Below are 20,096 nucleotides of genomic sequence, written 5' to 3'. Positions count from 1 at the left end.
AGAAATAGTGTGCTATCTCACTTCAGTTTCAAACAGCCTAACAGAGGGCTGACATTTTAAATGTTGCCCGGACAAACGTGTGACCTCAGCACTCTGTATGGATTAACTGCCTTTTACTGTGACTTTTGAAAGGTCTGGTTATTCAGAATCAGAAAAACATTTGTTGATGCCTGAAGATAACTTTCTTATTGCTTATTTTGTTATTACCACTAGTTAGCCGCCTCCTTTAATAATACAGGAGAAACCCAGCACTGAGTGGACCTGAGCTTCCTATGACTCACATCTGACTTTTGGAGGATTGTGGTGTGAGACCAACACCATTATGAGTTTTTTTTTTTATTCTGAGTGGTTGAAAATTACACGGTCCGAATTCACAATCAATTATTTAAATTGCGAGAGCCACAGTTTTAATCAGAACTTAAATGATTAACACTTAATAAGCTGAAAGAGGGGAAATTCTTAATTGCTGCCCATTCACTAAGCTTTAGCTAGTTATTGCTAATTCCATAAGGTGGCCAAACAACAAAGAAGAAACTATTGTCTGCTTAGTAATATGTTCACAAACACCAGCAGAGTTGTGGGTCGCTCTAAATAACTGATCTAAGTGATCACCTCTCCTCATTTCGCAGAGGCAGCTGGCAGGTAACGTGGTAGTTGCCAAGCTGGTAAAAAGAGCTTTCTTTGTTTTCCTTTAAACTCTCCGACATCATATCAGCACTTTAAACTGATCACTGTAAGAACTCTGAATCTGAATTTTCCATATAATTGTCAGTGTAAAGCACCTTTAATGGATCCTTGAATCCAATCCTCACCTGAAGAAAGAGCCAGTACTCGCCAGCATGTGGTAGGTAGTATATTTATGGCGTCATTTGGAAAACATTCCATAATATCCTTTCAGCTTATTGTAATTCAAGTGGTCTGAGAGAAAACTAGACTCCTTAACCTCCTCATGGCTCTGTTTTCAGGCTTTAGAAAATCTAGCCCTTGACGGTAGACTTTAGCCACAGGTCACAGGTCATTTCAGAGTGCATCCCCATTCACTGTTGCCACATACAGGTGCACATGCACATTCGTGCAGATGGTGAAAGCTTTGTGTCATAGAGCCAGATCTATCTCTGCACTTTCAGCGCCGTGCCAGTACTAGAAAAAGTAAAAGTGAAAGTCCTGCAACTTGTGCTAAATTTCCATTTCCTCCTTTTCCTACAACATATATTACATAACACAGGTGTGAACACATCCCGGCTCATTCAGCATTAGGCTCATATTTTCTCTAAACTTTTACAGCTCTTGTGCGTAAAGAGAGCTCAAAATGTGCCACTGAAAACATTAGGATTCATAGGTATTCAAAGAGTAACATGAGAAGATCAATGTCACTCTCATGTCTGTGCAAGTATGGAGTTAGCATCTGGTCTAGACCAATCAAAGCCCGAAACATTTCATCTCTGCTGTCCAGACAAGCTTAGAGTGCAGAGGAAAGAATTCTGTCTAACTTTAATTCTGTCTTTATTTTTGCTTTACTATAATCATTTGGGGTTTTTTTATCCCCCTTTCAGTTTTTCTCTCTTTCTCATTCTGTCTCTCTGTCCTTCTCCACTTAGCTTTTTCTGCCCTTGCAGGCTTCAAACAAGAACCAGCTATGCCTGTGATAATGCAGAAGGCAGTTATCCTCTTGAAAACGCAACACTGTCAATTAACTGTCAGTCAGAGGATATCAACAGGGAAATTCACCCTAAAGTAACACATTCCAAATGTTGGTATGTGCATTTCAGACTCATGTCTGTTTGTGCACAGCAAAACTCTTCGATGATGTAATTTAGGACAGAAACTCACAACAGTTTTTGTTATAGATTAATCTGCCATTTATTTTTTTTAGTGACTCAGTTAGTCCAAGGTCACATTTTAATTTTTGTCTTGTTTTGTCTGACCAACAGTCCAGAACCCAGATATTAATGAGAGAAATCGAGTTGAAAATGATAGAAAAATTTACTTGAAAAATGACTTAAGCCATTAATGATGCAACAACAACAATAATAAACTTATTTGTACAGAATCACAATGACAGTAACAATGACAGCTCTAATAATAATAAAATAGTATATAGATATATATATAAAATGCAGCACATCTACATATTAGTAACAGATAATGTGTGCACATGCAACACTACGGATGTAACAATAATGAAAGAATGACTAATACTGGGAGCAATTGCAGTGGATGTCAGGCAGGACCATGGCAGGAGACGTAGCTGTAATTCACAATCCAGGTTTAACCACGATCCATGGGAACTTGTGAGACGACAGAGCACAAAGACTCTTTGGAAGAAGCTAAGTTAGTAGCATGTCTTGGTATGACATGAAAGGGAGCAGATAAAGAGGGAGAGAAAAATAGAGAAACGCAGTGTATCATTGGAAGTCCCCCGCCAGTCTAGTCCTGTAGCAGCATAACTGGGTGCTGGTCCAAGGCAATTTGAGCCAGCCCTAATTGTAAGCTTGTTGAAAAGGAAAGTTTTAAGACAACTGTTAAACATAGAGAGGATGTCTCTCCCCTGGAACAAGACTGAAAGATGGTTCCTCAGGAGAGGAGCTTGATAGCTGAAGACTCTGGCAGTAGGAATTTGTAGGAATTGTCAGTAAGGAGAAGGATTTTAAGTTCTATTATTGATTTTACAGGGATCCAGTGCAGAGTGAACAATATTGGAGAAATACGATCTCTTTGTCTTGCTTTTGTCAGAACATGTGCTGCAGCCTTCTGGATCAGCTGGAGGGTATTCTAAGAGAAAGTACTCTGAATCCTGACTTGAAATCCTCAAATTTCTCTCTTTTCCGTGTCTGACTCCGGCAATATTCCTTAAGTGGGGGGTTTTGGGAATGAATGGGTTTAGAGCTTTGGTAAGGCTTAAGTTATCGCTCAGATATTGACATTTGACAACTAATGTTAGGAATCTTCTCCATTGGCTCTGATTACCTTCTTACAGTATAAAATTTGTCAGTTAACAAGGTTACTGAAAAGTAGCCAACAGATGGCTTCAGCTGTCTCTGGCTGTCACGTGACCCTCACCTTACATACTGAGATCGGATTACAATGTGAAGAGAAACAAGACTGTAAGTGTTCTCATTCAGTATTAATACCAGGTGGAAATGCAAAGGCCTGTGATCAGATGTCATTATCCAGATGAAGTATTTAAAAACAGATCATATGTTAATGGAGATGGATGATGTGTTTGTGTTTTATATGACGGCAGCCATGCTAACTCTCCAGGAATATGGGGTGATCCCACTGGTCCTGTGCCTCAACTTGCTGGAATGATTGTAACCATAATAGCTCATTATTTGATCAGAGCCTTTCATTGTAATTTCATTATGTAATTTTTCCTCACTCCCTCCCAATGTTTCCTGTCTTGACTGTCAGACTGCCAGAAAAAAAAAAAATAAAAAAAAAATATATATATATATACACACATACAGAAATTGCATTTCTGTCCACCCCTTCACCTCTCTCTCTCTCTCTCTCTCTCTCTCTCTCTCTCTCTCTCTCTCTCTCTCTATCAGCTCTTCAACTTCTTATGTGATTTGTAGTTTTATAAATAACATTTAGTTAAACTGAATGACTGGCACTTTGTATAGCAAATGAAATTCTGAAAATGAAGATGTGCTGACTCAGTGGGTAATTTACAGCCAAATCAAGGAATTCAGTGGAAATGGGGATATCACACAGGAGTTTAAATGAAATATAAACAGAATTAAATATATTAGATTAGATGTTTACCATGACTATAAATAAATAGAACGCCTAAGCATGCTGTTACAAAAACAGGTAAAAAGTGAATTTTCTGTGGTATTGTTAGCAATTTTTATTGAACTTGGGCTACGGTAAGGCTTCATACTGTGGTCCCATTATGTTTTCCAGCTAATAAGTCCCAGATACAGTCATCTGGAGGCAACTCTTGGCAAAAATATATTCAGGCGGAAATGAAAAAAGGGTGATTGTGACTGCTGGGGATTAAACTTCAGAGTGTTACATTTCAAAAGAAAAAGAAAAAGAAAAATATGCATGTACTCCAGATGATTCAAGAACAGCTTTCAATTTTCTTTGGGTATGCCTTGGACAGGCCTTTTAGGCTAATTTTACAGGAATGGGAAGGGGTCAAGACGTCCAACAAGAGGTTCATTAATGTGAGTTTTGTAAAGTCAAATATTTTGTTGAAGTGGAACTTTACGAGAAACTCTAACCTGGCCAGTTGTCATCAGTTGTTACAGGCACGAGTGTTTCAACATCTTTTTTTATTTTTCTTATTGTAGTATTTCACAGCATTGTAAATATCAACTCCGCTGGAAAAAAACCAACAAACTCTTCTTCTATGGAAAAGCGATTAAACACAATCAGATTGAAGACGGCGAGCTGGTTCAGATCACTGGATCAACTGACTAATCATACTGGATGGAAAACTATTTAAACCTGCCCATGTCTCATTTTAGCTGCTCCACTAAATCCACAGACAGCACTGACACTCTCCTTGCCACAGCCTGATCCCACCCTTGGTGAAGGGCTTTTTGAGCTCCAGTAGGTTGGGATATATCAAAAAACATCTCCACCAACACTAAGATACGCCTCTTCAATTCCAACATCAAACAAATAATGCTGTATGGATCCGAAACATGGAGAACAATAAAACACACAACACACAGACTGCAAACATTCATCAACACCTGCCTCAGAAGGATATTAAACATCTGGTGGAAAGACAACAACGTGGACCTGTGGAAAAGAACAAACCAAGAACCCAGGTCGCCCCAGGAACAGCTGGAGAAGAAGTGTAGAGGCAGAAATGTCGGAGAATGGGCTCAACTGGAGAGAGCTTGAGCGAAAAGCCACAAACAGAGTGAAATGGAAGATATTTGTCAATGGCCTGTGCACCCAAGAGGAGCAAAGGGCTTAACTCGAATAGGTTGAGATATACGCCACGTAAAATAAACCCTTTGTTGCTGCGTTGGCCTTCTTTGTTTGTTTAGTAAGCACATAGAGCACTATCACCCTGTAAAAACTTGCTGCTGACTGGTGAAGTGGCACTCCATGGTACATATTTTATCAACTGACACACTCAATGAAACACACAGGTGTCCTTCACATTCATGAAAAAAAAATCATATTCCTCATGGAAATAGTATATTTTCATTTTCTATTTTCTGCAGCCATTGTCACACCTGGTGTGTGCTTGCTAGCATGCTAACATTTCCTAAAGTTTGTTTGTGTCTCTGACATAAGCAAAGTTGACAACCATGTAACTCATTTAATTGGCAAATGATCATTTATTGTGAGAAGGGAATAGATGTTGCGGCATTACAAGATAGAAATTTAAACAGGTTTACCAAGTGACTTTGTGTTATGAAATGTATGTACATATTCTTTGAACCTTTAGTGAGCCACTCATAAACAGGTAGCAAGCTACTGGTAGCGTCTGAGCAAAGTAAAGTACAATATGTGAGATAAAAAAATACAAGAGTAGATGTAAGTCGTTACTACCACCCTGTCTCACAGGCCTCACAGTTTGAATACCAGCTCTAGACCAGTGTTGTGCAGACACATGGACCATCTTAGATCACATCCAAAGCCTCGATTCTTTTTGGGAAAAATGCTAACCATTCTCAGAAATATGTCTATCAATTCCCATGATAGGCTGCAACAGTTGTGCTCAGTTTGGTGTAAATGTAAATTGTATTTTTTATTTTATTTTTTTATGAGATGTTGATCTAAAATGCATGTACTGTGTACTGTGCTGTCTACATCAAACCCCTTGTCCTGTGTGTCTCTGTCCTCTCTGCAGTCCTGGACTCACAACATATCTAAAGAGAAGGAGTTCTTGGTGAAGCTGGTGAAGGCTGGAGTTATCCAGGACTGGACCAGTGGGATCTGTGGTGCAGAATGCTGATGGAGTGCATTCAGCTTCAGCACTCCTGGATGTAGCACTGTGCTCACCTCCACCTGCTCCAACACTGAAGAGGGAAACTCAATGCTCTTTAAGGCATATTCTCAGCAGAGAGCAGCAGCTGTCACACAAAGTGGCCAGTGGTCAGACTGTGAGTATATGAGGCTTATTGACAAGGACACATGGCCCCAGTGTTGCAGATTGACATTTTTAAGCAATTGGCCTCTGCATTGTATTGCATTATTTAGCTTGTCCTAGTTGCAGGTGGATTTGGTATCCAGGCTCAGGGGTATGTCAGCACCATCAAACCAGCACCCAGATTAGGCTGCCCTCCTACTAGAACTGCTACAGGCTGGAGAGGTGAGAAGAGGATGAAGATTTTGTGTTTAAATATTGAGCCTGTGCCAAGAATACCTCAACAAGTGTCCTTCTGCTCACATATCTGAATGTAATCTGCATCAAACTTATAGTCACTTATTTATATCTTCCTCTTTCAGTGTTAAACAGGGTGTACACTACATGACTCATAACTGAACCGTCCCTGACCAGTATCTGACATCTATCCCTCCTATCAGAGCAACATGGCCATCAAAGCATGTTTAGATGAGTGGGTCAGAGTCAGTATGACGCTAGAAAGCTGTGGAACACAAGCAAGCTTCCTCAGCAGCAGCAGCAGCATAAACATCACACTGATTAGAGTGATGCAGAGTCGCATCATTTTTGTTTTGTATGGCAGCAAAATGCTATAATCCCTCAAGACTCATCCCCAATGTCCACTGTATGTGGCAGAGTCACATTTTGTCTCCAAGGCAGCCAGAGCAGCCTTTGTCTCTAAATAATGAAATTCACGTATGAATGTATGTAAATGTCTATGTTTAGGGAAAATTGATTCAACCTAATTTTCAATGATGTATTTCATTTCTTAGTGACTTTGTCTTATGTACAAGCAGTAAAACAGTTTTTCTTGTTTGTTTCTGTCACTTTTCCTTTGAAGTCTGTGAAGAAGGTGAAAGAATACTTCAGGTTTCCTCCTGCTAATATTTACAGTTCAGGAAATACAGATACAAATTAGAGATAAAACCAGCAAAGCACTACCACAATGTATATGTTACAGACCATAAATGAGCTGCAAACATGTTTTCAATCTTCTAGAAATCGCTAAAATATTATTGAAATGTGTCTGGTGAAGAAAAAACACTGTTCCTCTGAAAAGCGAACATCCAAATTTCAGTAGAGACGTGACCAAGCTGTGGTGCAACCAGAATGCACCATTGCCACATCCAGTGGGCATGAGGGGTGTACATCACCGAGTCTTTAAAATCTGATTTTCAATGTGTGACCTGCATCTACGTTCATACTTTTGAGTGTCACTATTGTGACGGCCAGATGAGTTAGTACAGGAAACGAAATGTTAAAACAATACAAGCTCTGGGTTTTTCCAATGTAGTGTGCTCTCTTTTGTAAACATTTCTGTCTTGGAAAAATCCAATTTAACAGGCAATCTGTGATTTTACTTTAGGATTAAATCAGGATTAAATTAGGTCTTTCCTCCTGGATCTCTGGTTCCTCCAGTCATGCCTGTTGAAGTGTCCTTGGGTAACATATTGAACCCTGAATTGCACCCAGTGGCTGTGCCATCAGTGTGTGTGGGTGAATGGTTCGACATGGTGTGTGTTTTAAAGCATTTTTAATGGTCGGTAGACTAGAAAAGTACTATATAAACACAGTAGCTGTGTCCCAATTCAGGGGCATTCAGGAGGATGGATTTGAAGGCCGATTACGTCATAACGCTGCGCGAAGGCTGTCCCAATTCGTCCAAATTTGAAGGATCCTCCAAATGCAGCCGACAAATGCGTCCTCCTTTTCCCTGTATTCGGAGGACGCATCGCTACTATCCTTCGCGGCCTCCCATATCCCAAGATGCTTTACGCACCGATTGTTTTTTTTTTAATAATGGTGACCTGTTGATATGAGGAGCTCAGTTAACTGTTAGCCTTATTAAAACCCTTCACTTACTAATGTTACAAGCTCGCATGTCAACTAATATCTTATTGTAACTGTGAAGATATTCACATCAGGTGAATTTGTAAGTTGTATAATAGGCTACATTTCGCTCCTCTTACAAGCGATAGGAGCTGTACGGGCGCATCTCTGCACCCCGTACATGTGTTTTTCCCAGGTTAGGAGGGAAGAAGTTATGACGTCGTGACGCAATCACGAAATGCTCCGAAGGCTAGACTGTTTCATTTACCGATAGTTGATGCGGCCGACGGAGGAGCCTCCGAAGGGCCCAGCCTCCGGAGACCGGGTAGGCTGGGTCCTCCGAAGGATGCAGCCGCTGAATTGGGACACAGCTAGTGTATTTACTAGTCTTACCTCATCAGTCAGTGTTGTCAGTGAACATTGACATTATTTGTCCATCCCACTCAAAGAAGTCAGTGTCTCCTTCTTTCACAGTATTATAAGAATGTTGAGTAATGGAGATCATATATGCAAGCCTGGATTTTTTACTTCTTCAAAACTGGCAGGAAGTGCATTTCCAGCAGCAAGTCCTTCAGCTTTAACCTGCAGAAGTGCATCTTATTTGCAGGTAGCTGCATTACAAGACCCTTTAAGGTGAACCCCAAACACGAGGCAGTTCAGACACAGATGACCATTTTCATTATGGTCATCAGTATAAAAATATAGGTATAATTGTGAGGAAGTAAGGAAGGAAATGAAACCAATCCAAATGTAGTTTGGTTGGTGTGTGTGTGTGTGTGTGTGTGTGTGTGTGTGTGTGTGTATATATATATATATATATACACTGAACAAAAATATAAACGCAACACTTTTGTTTTTGCTCCCATTTTTCATGAGCTGAACTCAAAGATCTAAAACGTTTTCAATATACACACACAAAAAAACATTTCTCTCAAATATTGTTCACAAATCTGTCTAAATCTGTGTTAGTGAGCACTTCTCCTTTCTCTGAGGCAGGAGATATAGCAACTACCTGCTCATTCAAATGTCATTTTACTCTAGAAAACAAATGAAAGCATACAAAAGTATAGAAGCATACAACTTTCTTGTTAGCGGTTAGGGTCATGACCTGGGTACCAAAATGCTCTGGGATGACTGTCGTCTGGTTTTTGCTTGGGCACATAGCTTTTACTTTCCTGTGGATTAACTGAGCAGCAACCATACGGTTGTTAGCTAGGTTAATTACTCACAAAGGTCCGGTGAAACGCCACTAAAGATGTTGATCGTTGCTAAACGACAGGGTACATTGTTTACGTCCAGCTGTCTTATAGGAAACCGTTACGGCTTATTTAACAAGTGTTAGTTGTGTTGGTTGTAGCTATTACTTTAAATCTATCACCATAGATTTAAAACAATAGTTAATGTTACATGTTAACAGCTGAACACCTCTTGATTGAGTCTCAGTGGAACACTAAAACCGTCATCTCAATCACTTCACTCAGACCTGCCAAAGGCTGCTATCTCAAGCCCCCAGAAATCAGTCATGATTATTGTTGCTATCGAACACATAACTGAATCTATCTCACTTTATTTACCAAGATTAACTGTATTGTGAAGTCTATATGTGTGATGCTTTATATGATCCAGCCTGCATGGTTTGTGCTCACCTCAATAGGAGTTCTTGGACGTGATGCCGGTCAGATGCTCAAGCCAAAGTTTTCATATATTGTATTTATTGTAGGCCGTGCACAAGAACACATTTAAAAAAAATGAAATAAAGATATAAGGATGCTGAATTTTCTGTCTGTTGTTTTGTTGCATTTGAAGGGAACTGAAAATCATCATGCTGAACTGTTTTTGGTTAAAAAAAAAAGAAGAAGAAGAAGAAGAAGAAACTTTTGAAGGAATTTTAAAATCATTGTGGATTTATCATCCGTTAATCCAAATAGAAATGTGTACGGACATTAATAGCACAGCAGGGATTGTTTTCTAATTATTGTGATTTTCAAAGAGGCGTAAGTATTACACAAAATGGTTCAAGCACAGAATTTTCGACAAGTGAAAAAAACAGCTGATTTCACTCAGAGTAAAATCTGAACTTGGGTTCTCGAAGATTTTTGAATAATCAAAGAATAGGATCTACTAGAACACATACATTCAGCCATGGATTCCTGCATTTAATAACTGTCAGCAATGATCAGTGCTACAAACAAAGAAATGCGCGTTCTCAACAAATCTACCAATGTGCCACTGAATCATGTATTTCTAAGAGCAAGGACAGCAAACTTCAAAGGAAAAAAGGACAGGAACACTGATTTGCATTATTAAATAATTCTCACCAGAACTAAAATGAGAAACACATCTCTAATTCAACAATCGCCTGCACCCTAATCTTCAAAGCTTAAAATGACTCTTTATTTTTGTACTACTGTCTTATAGAATCTTAAAAACCTTTGAAAAGTTGGTTTGTATTGGAAATAGATGAAACATTGTTGGTTTTTTCAGATTTTTAGACCCAGCAAAGGACCAAATGACTTGTAACACAGAGATGTTTGTGCAGTGTTGACACCTACAGTTGGACCAACGTGCTGCAGTCAGCCTGTGTTGTCCTGTTGTACACACTGTCACTGATCATCTGAGCTCCAGTCACAGTATCCAGGTGCTGTTTTATACAAAGGGTTGAGCACTAGGCAGATGTTTATGAGTGAATGGAGGTAAACGTGAAGGCTGCAGTGAGTCATTGTGTGCTCAGTCAAGTTAAAGCAGAACTGTTTATAAGTCAACTGTGTTACACTCAGAGTAATTACCATTTAGAGAGGACAAGCAAGCTAAGGGAAACCATTTGTCATTATGTTAGTATTTCTCATTGCAGAGGCCCCATTGATGTGTGAAAGAAGAATACTGAGGACTTCTTTATTTTCTTAAAGAATGATTGACTGTTTCAATGAACACTTTGTTTCTTCTGGATTTGTTTGAGTCTTTCAACCCAGTCTGTTAATAGTGATTCAGTTAAGCTTCAAGTCAGTAATCAGATATTTAACTTAATAAACTCTGCAAAGGTTTTGAATAAAAGTCTGAATAAAAGTCTGAGATCATGCTGACTTAGAGAAGAGATGCTGCTAAAATGAATAATAGTAAGCCAATATGTTCTTTGAGACTTTGGATAAAGGGCACCACTCTTTTCATTGAAATGTCTAAAACTTTCGATAACATGGATGAAGTGAAATGCCGACTCCTCAATGATTTTCTCTGCTTGAGCTGTACAGTCTTTTGAGATCAATCAATCAAGATCACTGACTGAAGAAGTTCTGATAAATATTGTGTGAGATTTCATGCTAAAATCTTTAAACTCCTTTGAGTATTGCTATACAGAACAAATATGAACACTGGTCTTGACAAGTATTTACTGGCTGCCCTATTAACATACTCTTTGGTACTCAACTTGAGTACCAAGGAGTGTAGGAGGAACACAGGTTTTTAATGTGAGACTGCTTTATTCAGTGTTTTTTACCAGCTTCAATTAGCAGGTCCAAATGTAGGTAGTTCTTATAGGCCGCAGCTAATCAGTCAAAGCATTGCAAAGAGCTGGTCAACAGTAACTAAAAGCCTTTATCAGCTCCATACCTTTTCTGGGTACAACCAAAAAGCCACTGTCAGAAAACCGTAGAGGTTTTCCCCATTTTACCCAGCTGGACATTGTATGCACAGTTGAAAACACTGGACATCCAGTCAAGAGGTGCAAATAGTTGTTCCACACTACTTGCAGGATGACTGTTATTCTTTGCCCCAGATCTTCAGGTTATTTTGAGTTGACTAGAGGTCAGTCACAGCACCCAGAGGGGAGGTCAACTTGTTCTGGTTGGTGCCCAGTTCCTTCCCATCAGGGTCAGGTGGACTTTGGGTTTGCTGCTAATCAGCAAATGTTAAATGCTAAACATCAATATATTGCCATTGTCATTGTGAGCATGCTGATGTCAGGATTTACCTTAAAGTCTGCTATGTCTATGTACAGCCACACAGAATGGCTAGTATGTGAAGCCTAGCCAAGTCAATCCCAAATGTGACATCAATTTCAGATGCAAATGATTTAATTCAATGATTTCATTATGGTCACCAATTTAAAAATATAGGTATAGTTATGATTTTGGATGAAAGGGTGTAAGATGAACCTATTTTATCCACCATACCATATAAGTGAAATTGAATACTGAATCAGTATAAAATCAAATCTTGAACCTGAGTTGGCTCTACACATACAAAATAATGCAACATGACCTTATGCTAACCCTGCCTCTGAAAGCTGATTATTAAAATAATCTGAAAAACACACACGAGTGATTTGGAGCTTTGAAGGTAATGTTGACATCTGTGAGAAACAGCAGAAGAATGTTAGCAGAGGGGGAAATCTGGCACTCAGAGAAGGTTCCTTCCCTCTGTACGTTGTTGGTGATTAAAAAAGTCTGAGAAGAACTGATTTAGGTCAACCATTTGCAATTTTCCATTGTTTTCCACTCACACTGTATTTATTTTCATTACCGATGTGTATTGCATTACTGCTCATAGATTGTCAGGTATTTCAGGACAACCCTGTCATAACCAGCAGACTGACTTGATCCAACATGCACCTTAAATTACTGAGCTGCTCTTGCTACAGGCAATATGAGCCTTCACACAGTAGCTCTGCAGTGCTTCTCTGGCTGCACTACTAAAAGTTCCACATATTTGACTTCTTCATTGATGTTAGTGAATGTACCGTGACAAGAAGGAAACATCATATTTCAATGGTTCACCAGACTATATATGTAAAGACAATCGGTACACATATGACTGGTATGAAATATGTGTTCAGTAAAATGGCCCTCTGATATTTAAAGGAACCTTGATTTGAAAAAGTTTCCTACCCCTGATTTACTGTCACACTTCTTCATTAACATGCTGGTGAAAACTGTCAATAAAAACAATACAAAAATATTCAGTGTTCAGTGTTCTTCAGTAAATAATACATTGTACATAGTTGAATAGTAGTTGAATAGTGAATGTAAATATATATTGTTGTCTTGCATTGTAGCTAGCAGTTACTATGAGTCCTGTCATTGCTCTTAGTATGAAATTGTAAAGAAAAGATAAGGAAAATATTTTTAAATAACTCCTCAATTTTTTTATATTAAATTTTCTTTTTTAACATAAATCTTTACTATAAGATTTAGTAGATTTATATATGATGTTTAATATTTCCACTATGACACAACAGTGCCACTATACATAGTGGATGGAGATTACTTTCAGAGCATGCACTTCAGGGGCATATATACACACACACACACACATAGAGAGAGAGAGAAATCTCCTTCTCACTCCCATGTGAGGCAGTTCATATTCTCCTGAAACTCATTTCAATTCTCAGTTCTCACAAGATTCAATGTCCCGTTCACTCCTTGCATACAGCTTAATGTCATTCAGTGTGTAGGAGGTGGCTGATAGTCACTCCACTTCTGAATCTGTACCCATTGCCACTCTTTGTGATGATCTGGTTGAGGGGATTCAGGCCTGTGTAGAACAGCCGCAGGGACAGTGCATCACCTTGGTATATGCTGCACTTGATGGTCTGCGATGTGGGGCATTGGGTCATAAGCCTTCTTGTAGCCAAGACAATTTATTCTCATTGGCTCCTCCTCTCTGGTGTATCTCTTCAGCCTGGCAGTCAAAGCTGAGTCTTTGTTTGGCAGCTCTGCAGCTTCAGTTATGGACTCTTGTTGTACCTCTTTTCCATATAGGACCTGTTTCTCAGACACTTCTCTGTTTCTTTTCCATGGGAGGCTCTCTCTGCATCCAGAGAGTGACAAGAATGTTGCATTCTTGATCTTATACCCAAGTATCTCCAGGACTACTGCTGCAGTGGCACATACTTTGTTACCAACATGGTTGGATGAATAAGTAGAGCTGTGTTGACATCTGCAAGTATCTCTTCTGATAGGATTTTGTCAGTGAACTGGGAGAGTTGCATTCAGGGATTGGCTGTGTTGAGTCTGGCCACAATTTTCATCCTCAGCTCAGTGATGGTGCTGTCATGACAGGTGGTGGGATCATCTTGGTCTTTAACAATGCTCTCCTTTCCTTTCCTGCTGTCAGCTCCTTCTTTCTATGCTGTTCAGTAGCAGTGACGTTGCTAGGGTCTCTTGAGGCTTCAAGCAAGAAATCCCTGGGGCCCCCACCCCACCCATGCATGAAGCAAAAGATAGATAGATAGATAGATAGATAGATAGATAGATAGATAGATAGATAGATAGATAGATACCTGACTCTTTTACTCGTAATTGTTCCACTGTATTCGCCACCTAATCTTTAACTGTGTCAGTCTGGCATTGGGAAGGTAGTGTTCAGTGGGTTTCTTTTTTGGTGAAAACAGCTGCCTGCTGCTGCTGGAAATCAGGTTAATGAGAGGAGTAAGACTGAACCAAAACAGTAGAGGTGTGTGTTATAAAACCAAAATGCTGAGGTAAAAGAAGCTGACAAAAACCGTAGAGCTGAGGGGAACTCTGTGGATTTATCACAAGTGACCCCATTCATATTACACCTATGAATGTTCATGTGTATTGGGTCCATTGTTACAGAAAAGATATTGATTTGTGTAACTTTAATAATATGGTATCTACATTGGGCAGGGTGTTAAAGGGCTAACTTACATGTTGTATTGATTGTTTTCTGAGATATAACAACAACCATACATGTCAAAGTGTCAGCAATGATATGTTTTATAGGAATTCTACCAGACAACGAAAAACAAACCCTGTCAGGGTTGAAACGTGCTAAAATAGTGGCATCAGACAACACAAGACAGTGTGATATTACAGTCTTCATCCTGGTTCTGTACTATAGCACTATAATGAACAGAAAACAGATATAGAAAGTATGAGATCACAAACAGCTTTGCTATGGACAGAAGGAGCAGGTGGCCACTATTAAAAGAGGATCCTTGACCTGGATGTATTCTCAGGCTGTTTATCTGGGGGTCACTGGGTGAGTGCACACAAACAGAAGCTCCTCACTACTATGTAGGTGGCCTGGGGATGACAACGTGGGAATGGTGAGGACACAGAGGGATAGCATCCACATACCAGCTCCAATGGCCTGCCTAGCTCTGGTTACAGACGGAGTTTTCATCTCGCTCTCTCTCTTTTCATCTGTGGAACCTGATCTGGGCCAATCGTCCCAGACCATCATTTTCTTTTAATTAATCCTGGAGCTGAAGGCAGGCTGCGCTCCATTCTGCAGCAGAGTGTGGCTGTACAGTCTCAGGTTGCATTCTTCTTTATTTCAACTGACAGTGCATCTGCACCGGGTAAGGCGACAGCGCACTCCCCTGTGAAAACTTGCACTCCATAATGGTAGATGCCAGGGCCCCTGCAGATGGAATACATGCATCTGTCTTTACCTGTCATACAAGTCATCCCTTTTTTTTTTGATCATGTAATGTCACACTGAGGTGAACATCAGAGGAACCCTTGCTACAAACTGGAATTTAATTGAGTAATACTGCATTCTGTTGATGTAGTGCTTACCAATGTCTCCTCGCTCAATATCCATATCTTGGTTTGAATCAACAGGCCAGCATATGGAGTTTGGATCTTCTTCCTGTGGGCCTGTGGGTTTACTTTAAGTTCCCTACAGAGCCCACAGAGATGAGCGTCAGGTTAATTTGAACGCACAGCATCACTTTTGAAACAAGCTTGTGCAGTTTAAAAGCTGGTTAGCTGAGTGCACCTTGGAACACTTGTACAAGCAAAAGAAATTTCAAATAAGAAAGTAATAGTGTATTTGTAATGCATCATGAAAGTTTGAGTTCAGAAGTGTTAATTGGAACTGATAATCAGTGGACCTTAACTTCATTTCACCTGATAGTTTCCCCAAACCATTAGGGGAGACTGACTTGTTGGAAGCACTTCATTCAATTAAGGGTACGCTGATGGCCATGAATGGGTAAAAAATGTCTGCTCAAAGCCACATACAGTAGTCATTTTGATAAGCTGTCTGATCTAATACCATTGAAATCTGAATTAATGGATGGTCTGATCCATTCTTTCAAACTCTCTGCAAATTTTAGTTGTCGGTCTTGGCGGCGACTTAAACCCGCTCATGATGGTGTGTCTTTGTGGATATAGCTGTTTTAGTCTTGTTTTCTGTAGTTTTTGTGATGTGTCCCTGTGTTTACCTACCTGCATCATGTGAAATAGAAATAGAAATAGCTTCTTTGAGGACAATGACGTTATCGAAACTAAACCAAATGTTTGTAGCATCCATGTTCCTAACATTGCAGGAATACCAAAAAACAATAAAATAAAATAAAAAAAAAAGATCAAAACCACTTATTGAGAGTGCCTCATTGTAGACTAATCATTTGTGGTCTTAACACACTGCAGTCATAAAGCAGTGGCAGTGCATCTACATGAAAATCCATTACCAGACCAGAGATCAGTTTGTTTAAACAATAATTTTCTCACTTATGTCATGTTGAATAAAAAGAATTTAAAGTATTTAGAGAAGGAAAAACTATTTCTGCAACAAATCAGTCACATTCTTACTGCAGTTCAACAGCATCTCCAGCTCAGACAAACTGCTGGGGGGTTTGTCCAATCAGATCGCAGCTCATTTGTAAACAGCTTTCAGGACTCTGCAATGTCATCTACCCCGAGGTTGGTCCTGCCTGTATTAGTTAATCTTTTACTGGTTGTATTTGAGACCTTTTTGACAAAAATTGATCATTGCCATTGGGTGAAAACAATGTAGTTCCTGCGCTGAATGATTACCTTACTATTTCTTGGGAGTAGTTGATGACTATTAAAATGCAGCAGTCATGAATGCACTAGTGTGAACACACTGCATGCTTGAAACCACAGGCATTTACTGAAGTATGCAGTTGGGATATAGTACAAGGTCTGAGTAAATGGAGTATGTCCTTTCAAAGACAATAATGTCTCATGTCTGTGCACATAAAAAAGTTTAAATCAATATTACCAAAACACAAAATCAATTAGTCGTCTGATAGCCCATACTAACCACCTGGGCCCTCTTATAACCTGAGAATGTAGGAACGCTTTGGGGCTTGAGTTTCCACTGTTTTCACAAACTAGGACATTTTGGACATAGGCCTTTAAAAAGGAAACCATGGGGCTATATGGATGTCATATTGTTATATTTTATTTTTCTATAACATTCTAGCTCTTAAATACTAATGAAGCCTGAACATGTTAGTTTGTCTAAAAAGGGTTCTCCTCTGTTCATATGCATCTACATCAACCAGGATTGGTTGTCCTGACTGAAATGGATGCAGTAGTGTTGTCGCCATCCTTGTTGAAATGTAACGTCCTGAGCTTAAATTTAGCACCTGAAACCTCCCCAAAAACAGTGGAAATGGGCAGAACCTATGCAAATGTTTACATGTCACATTATGCTTTGTGGTTCAGGGCTTCAAGATGTCATGAAAGTTGTGTGAAGTCTCAGGTATCACAGTCCAGTCCTTTAAGCGTACAGTGTCCTGTAGATGAGTGTTTGAGTCCAACATCGTCACTTCACATCATCACAGGAATGTAGACCTGGGTGGATGTCTTGATCACAACCTGCATGCTGCCGCCAGCAGGGCACTGTTAGAACTATGCATGACCACCCAGAATAACACTGACCCCATGTCACTCCCTACACTCTGGCTGGACCCCGGGGGGCCAATGAGGTCAGTAACAAAAGGTTGGCTTAAACAAAGTGACATTAAGGTATCAGGTCCTTCAGAGCCACTGTGAGACACCTTGATAGCAGGAGCAGCCGTGTGCTCTGTGAGACAGAAAGAGTCCCACTGAGATCCTGGGAGGTATGGCATGAGTAGTGACGTGCCCTGACCTCAGGGTGTGTGCTGATTGCAGGGTAATGTTCAGCTTTGAGGCACATGCTGATGATCTGGGTTATTTTGTCAGGATGCGTCTGTCTGTGCCTGCCCGCTCTCATCAACATCAGCTGCCAGTTGTAATTGGCCATGACTGAGGAAGCATGTGAGATTTGGCATTTGGCTCACATCACTCATCCACTTTGCTCTTTAAAACACAGGCATATGTGTTGCTCTTGATTCTGAAGTCACATGTAAGTAGCAGCTTACAGGCAAAAGTACAACTGACGGTTACAAGGTCAGGTTGTGGTTTGTGCAACATCTCCTGAGATCCCATTTCCTCCACATTATTCATCCTGCACTAACACTGTTTGTGCAGCTGATAACCATACACCTGAAAATACATCATACTGGCAGGGGCTAAATTGAGTTTAAATGAGTATTGAAGTAAAATTATTTCAGCCATTAATTCCTTTCTGAAGGGTTAAGCTAACATTCTGTTGGCAAGGAAAAGTTAATTATATCCTTTGGGAGATGTGGAGGAGAGGACCGATGATGTAGTGCTCTGTGTTCTGGGAGATTTATGTGGAAAAAAATCAGGTGCAGCCAGTCAGACTCATATAGTAGGATAGGAAGTGAGGGATGGGAAGGAGAATTGATTCAACTTGTGAAAATGTTAGAGATGGAAGCTTTAACCCATCAAAAGTGGATTTGGGAACCTGCTTAAGTGACTGTATATGAAAGAATTTAAAGCTGCCTGAGGAAATGTTTTAATATAATTATTTGTTCATCATGTAAGCATGAATCATGAAGAGCAGTCCATCCTCCATGTGAGAGTAAACATGAACAAAACCAGTTGAATATAAGGATTATTATGCTTGAAAGTTCACACAACAATCTCAAGTGGCAGGTGCTTATAGCATTTTGGTCGGAACTATTGCCTCACTTCTGGGAAATGGGCATCATACCAATTGTACTTCAAACATAACAAAAAAAAAAAAAATCAAAACCATGGAATTATCACGTCTTACAATTTTGGCCCTGTATCTGATGATTCTCAAGGTCATACTTATGTGGGGAAACCACATAATTACAAAATCTCTCAGCACTTCTTGGTTCCTGGAGTCAGAACATCATATACTCAAACGTTCTGGATGGAGGTTGAGCATCTGCCCTATGTAGGCAGCATGAACATTATGGTCAAAGAGCAATCTCCACACAGACAACTTGAGATTATTCCATTCTTCTCTTTACTGTCCTCTTGCTATGTGGGGATGCTTTAAACTGACACAAACATACAGACACACAACACAACACAACACAACACAACACAACACAACACAACACAACACAACACAACACAACACAACACACAAACAACATGATTTTAGGACTGAACAACTTGAACACTGACTGCCTCAAACCTTGATTATGTGTGCCTTATGGAAACTTGGCTAACTCCTACAATTCCTTCAACTTTATTCAGTGTCCCAGGTTATAAGGGATGCAGACGAGACAGAAGTAAGGGGAAGGGTGGGGGGGTTCTGATCTGTTAAAGAGAACATTCAAAGCAATCCAGTTGATATCTATGAAAACACCCTGGAGTGGGGTTGGTGTTATGCTATCCCCTAAAATGTCATTTGCTGTATTTTATCAACCCCCTACTGTGCCAATGTTTTCTTTGACTTTTCATCTGAAATTCTCAAATGACATGATGGTAAAGATGTGCCCCTAATGGGAGACTTCCTCCCAAAACCTTACTGGATCTGACTATAAATGACGGAGACAGGATAACAAACACATACAACTTAATCACTGGTCTTTCCAATCATAATCCAATCATAATACACTAGCTGCTAGAAAGTTGACAGAATCAATCTAAATAAAATGGAATAGATGCAACAAGCAACCCAGATCCAATTTACTTAAACATTAAATTTACTCTTGTTTTTTTTTTTTTTTTCATTGCTTTGCCAGTGACCTTACAATGTCTGCTCTACTCTCCACAATCTCAGATGAAACAAAGAGGCAAATACATCAGCCCTGCTGGGATGAACTGCTGAGAGAGTACTCAGGAAGCACAAGACAGAGGATGATAAGGAGGAAGATGAAATATTGTGGAAAACCAATCCCCTCCATGAAATGTATCATCAGCAGAGGAAGTGGCTGACATCAAGAAGTCCTACCATTAGAGCAAGAAAAGGCCGGCCTGAAGGACAGCACAGAGGCTCTGATCATGGCAGCACAAGAACGGGCCCCAAGCACCACATCCATACAGGCAGGGGTCTACCACAGCAGGCACAACCCAAGCTGCAGGCTGTGCAAAGATGCCCCATG

General features: G+C 39.9%; 1 protein-coding gene across 1 annotated transcript in view; it reads left to right on the top strand.

Moving 5' to 3' along the window:
• st3gal3a (ST3 beta-galactoside alpha-2,3-sialyltransferase 3a) overlaps nucleotides 1-9,684 on the top strand; it is a 49,253-nt gene extending 39,569 nt beyond the window's left edge. Inside the window, exon 12 of the mRNA XM_076722963.1 lies at nucleotides 5,825-9,684. Coding sequence (XP_076579078.1) covers nucleotides 5,825-5,929 — 105 coding nt within the window. The 3' untranslated portion in view covers nucleotides 5,930-9,684. The remainder of the gene's footprint in view (nucleotides 1-5,824) is intronic.
• The last annotated feature ends 10,412 nt before the right edge of the window (nucleotides 9,685-20,096 follow it).

This window comes from Chaetodon auriga, chromosome 3 (genome assembly GCF_051107435.1).
Source record: "Chaetodon auriga isolate fChaAug3 chromosome 3, fChaAug3.hap1, whole genome shotgun sequence".
In the NCBI taxonomy this organism is placed as follows: domain Eukaryota; kingdom Metazoa; phylum Chordata; class Actinopteri; order Chaetodontiformes; family Chaetodontidae; genus Chaetodon; species Chaetodon auriga.
This window is presented reverse-complemented; position numbering and strand designations above follow the sequence as displayed.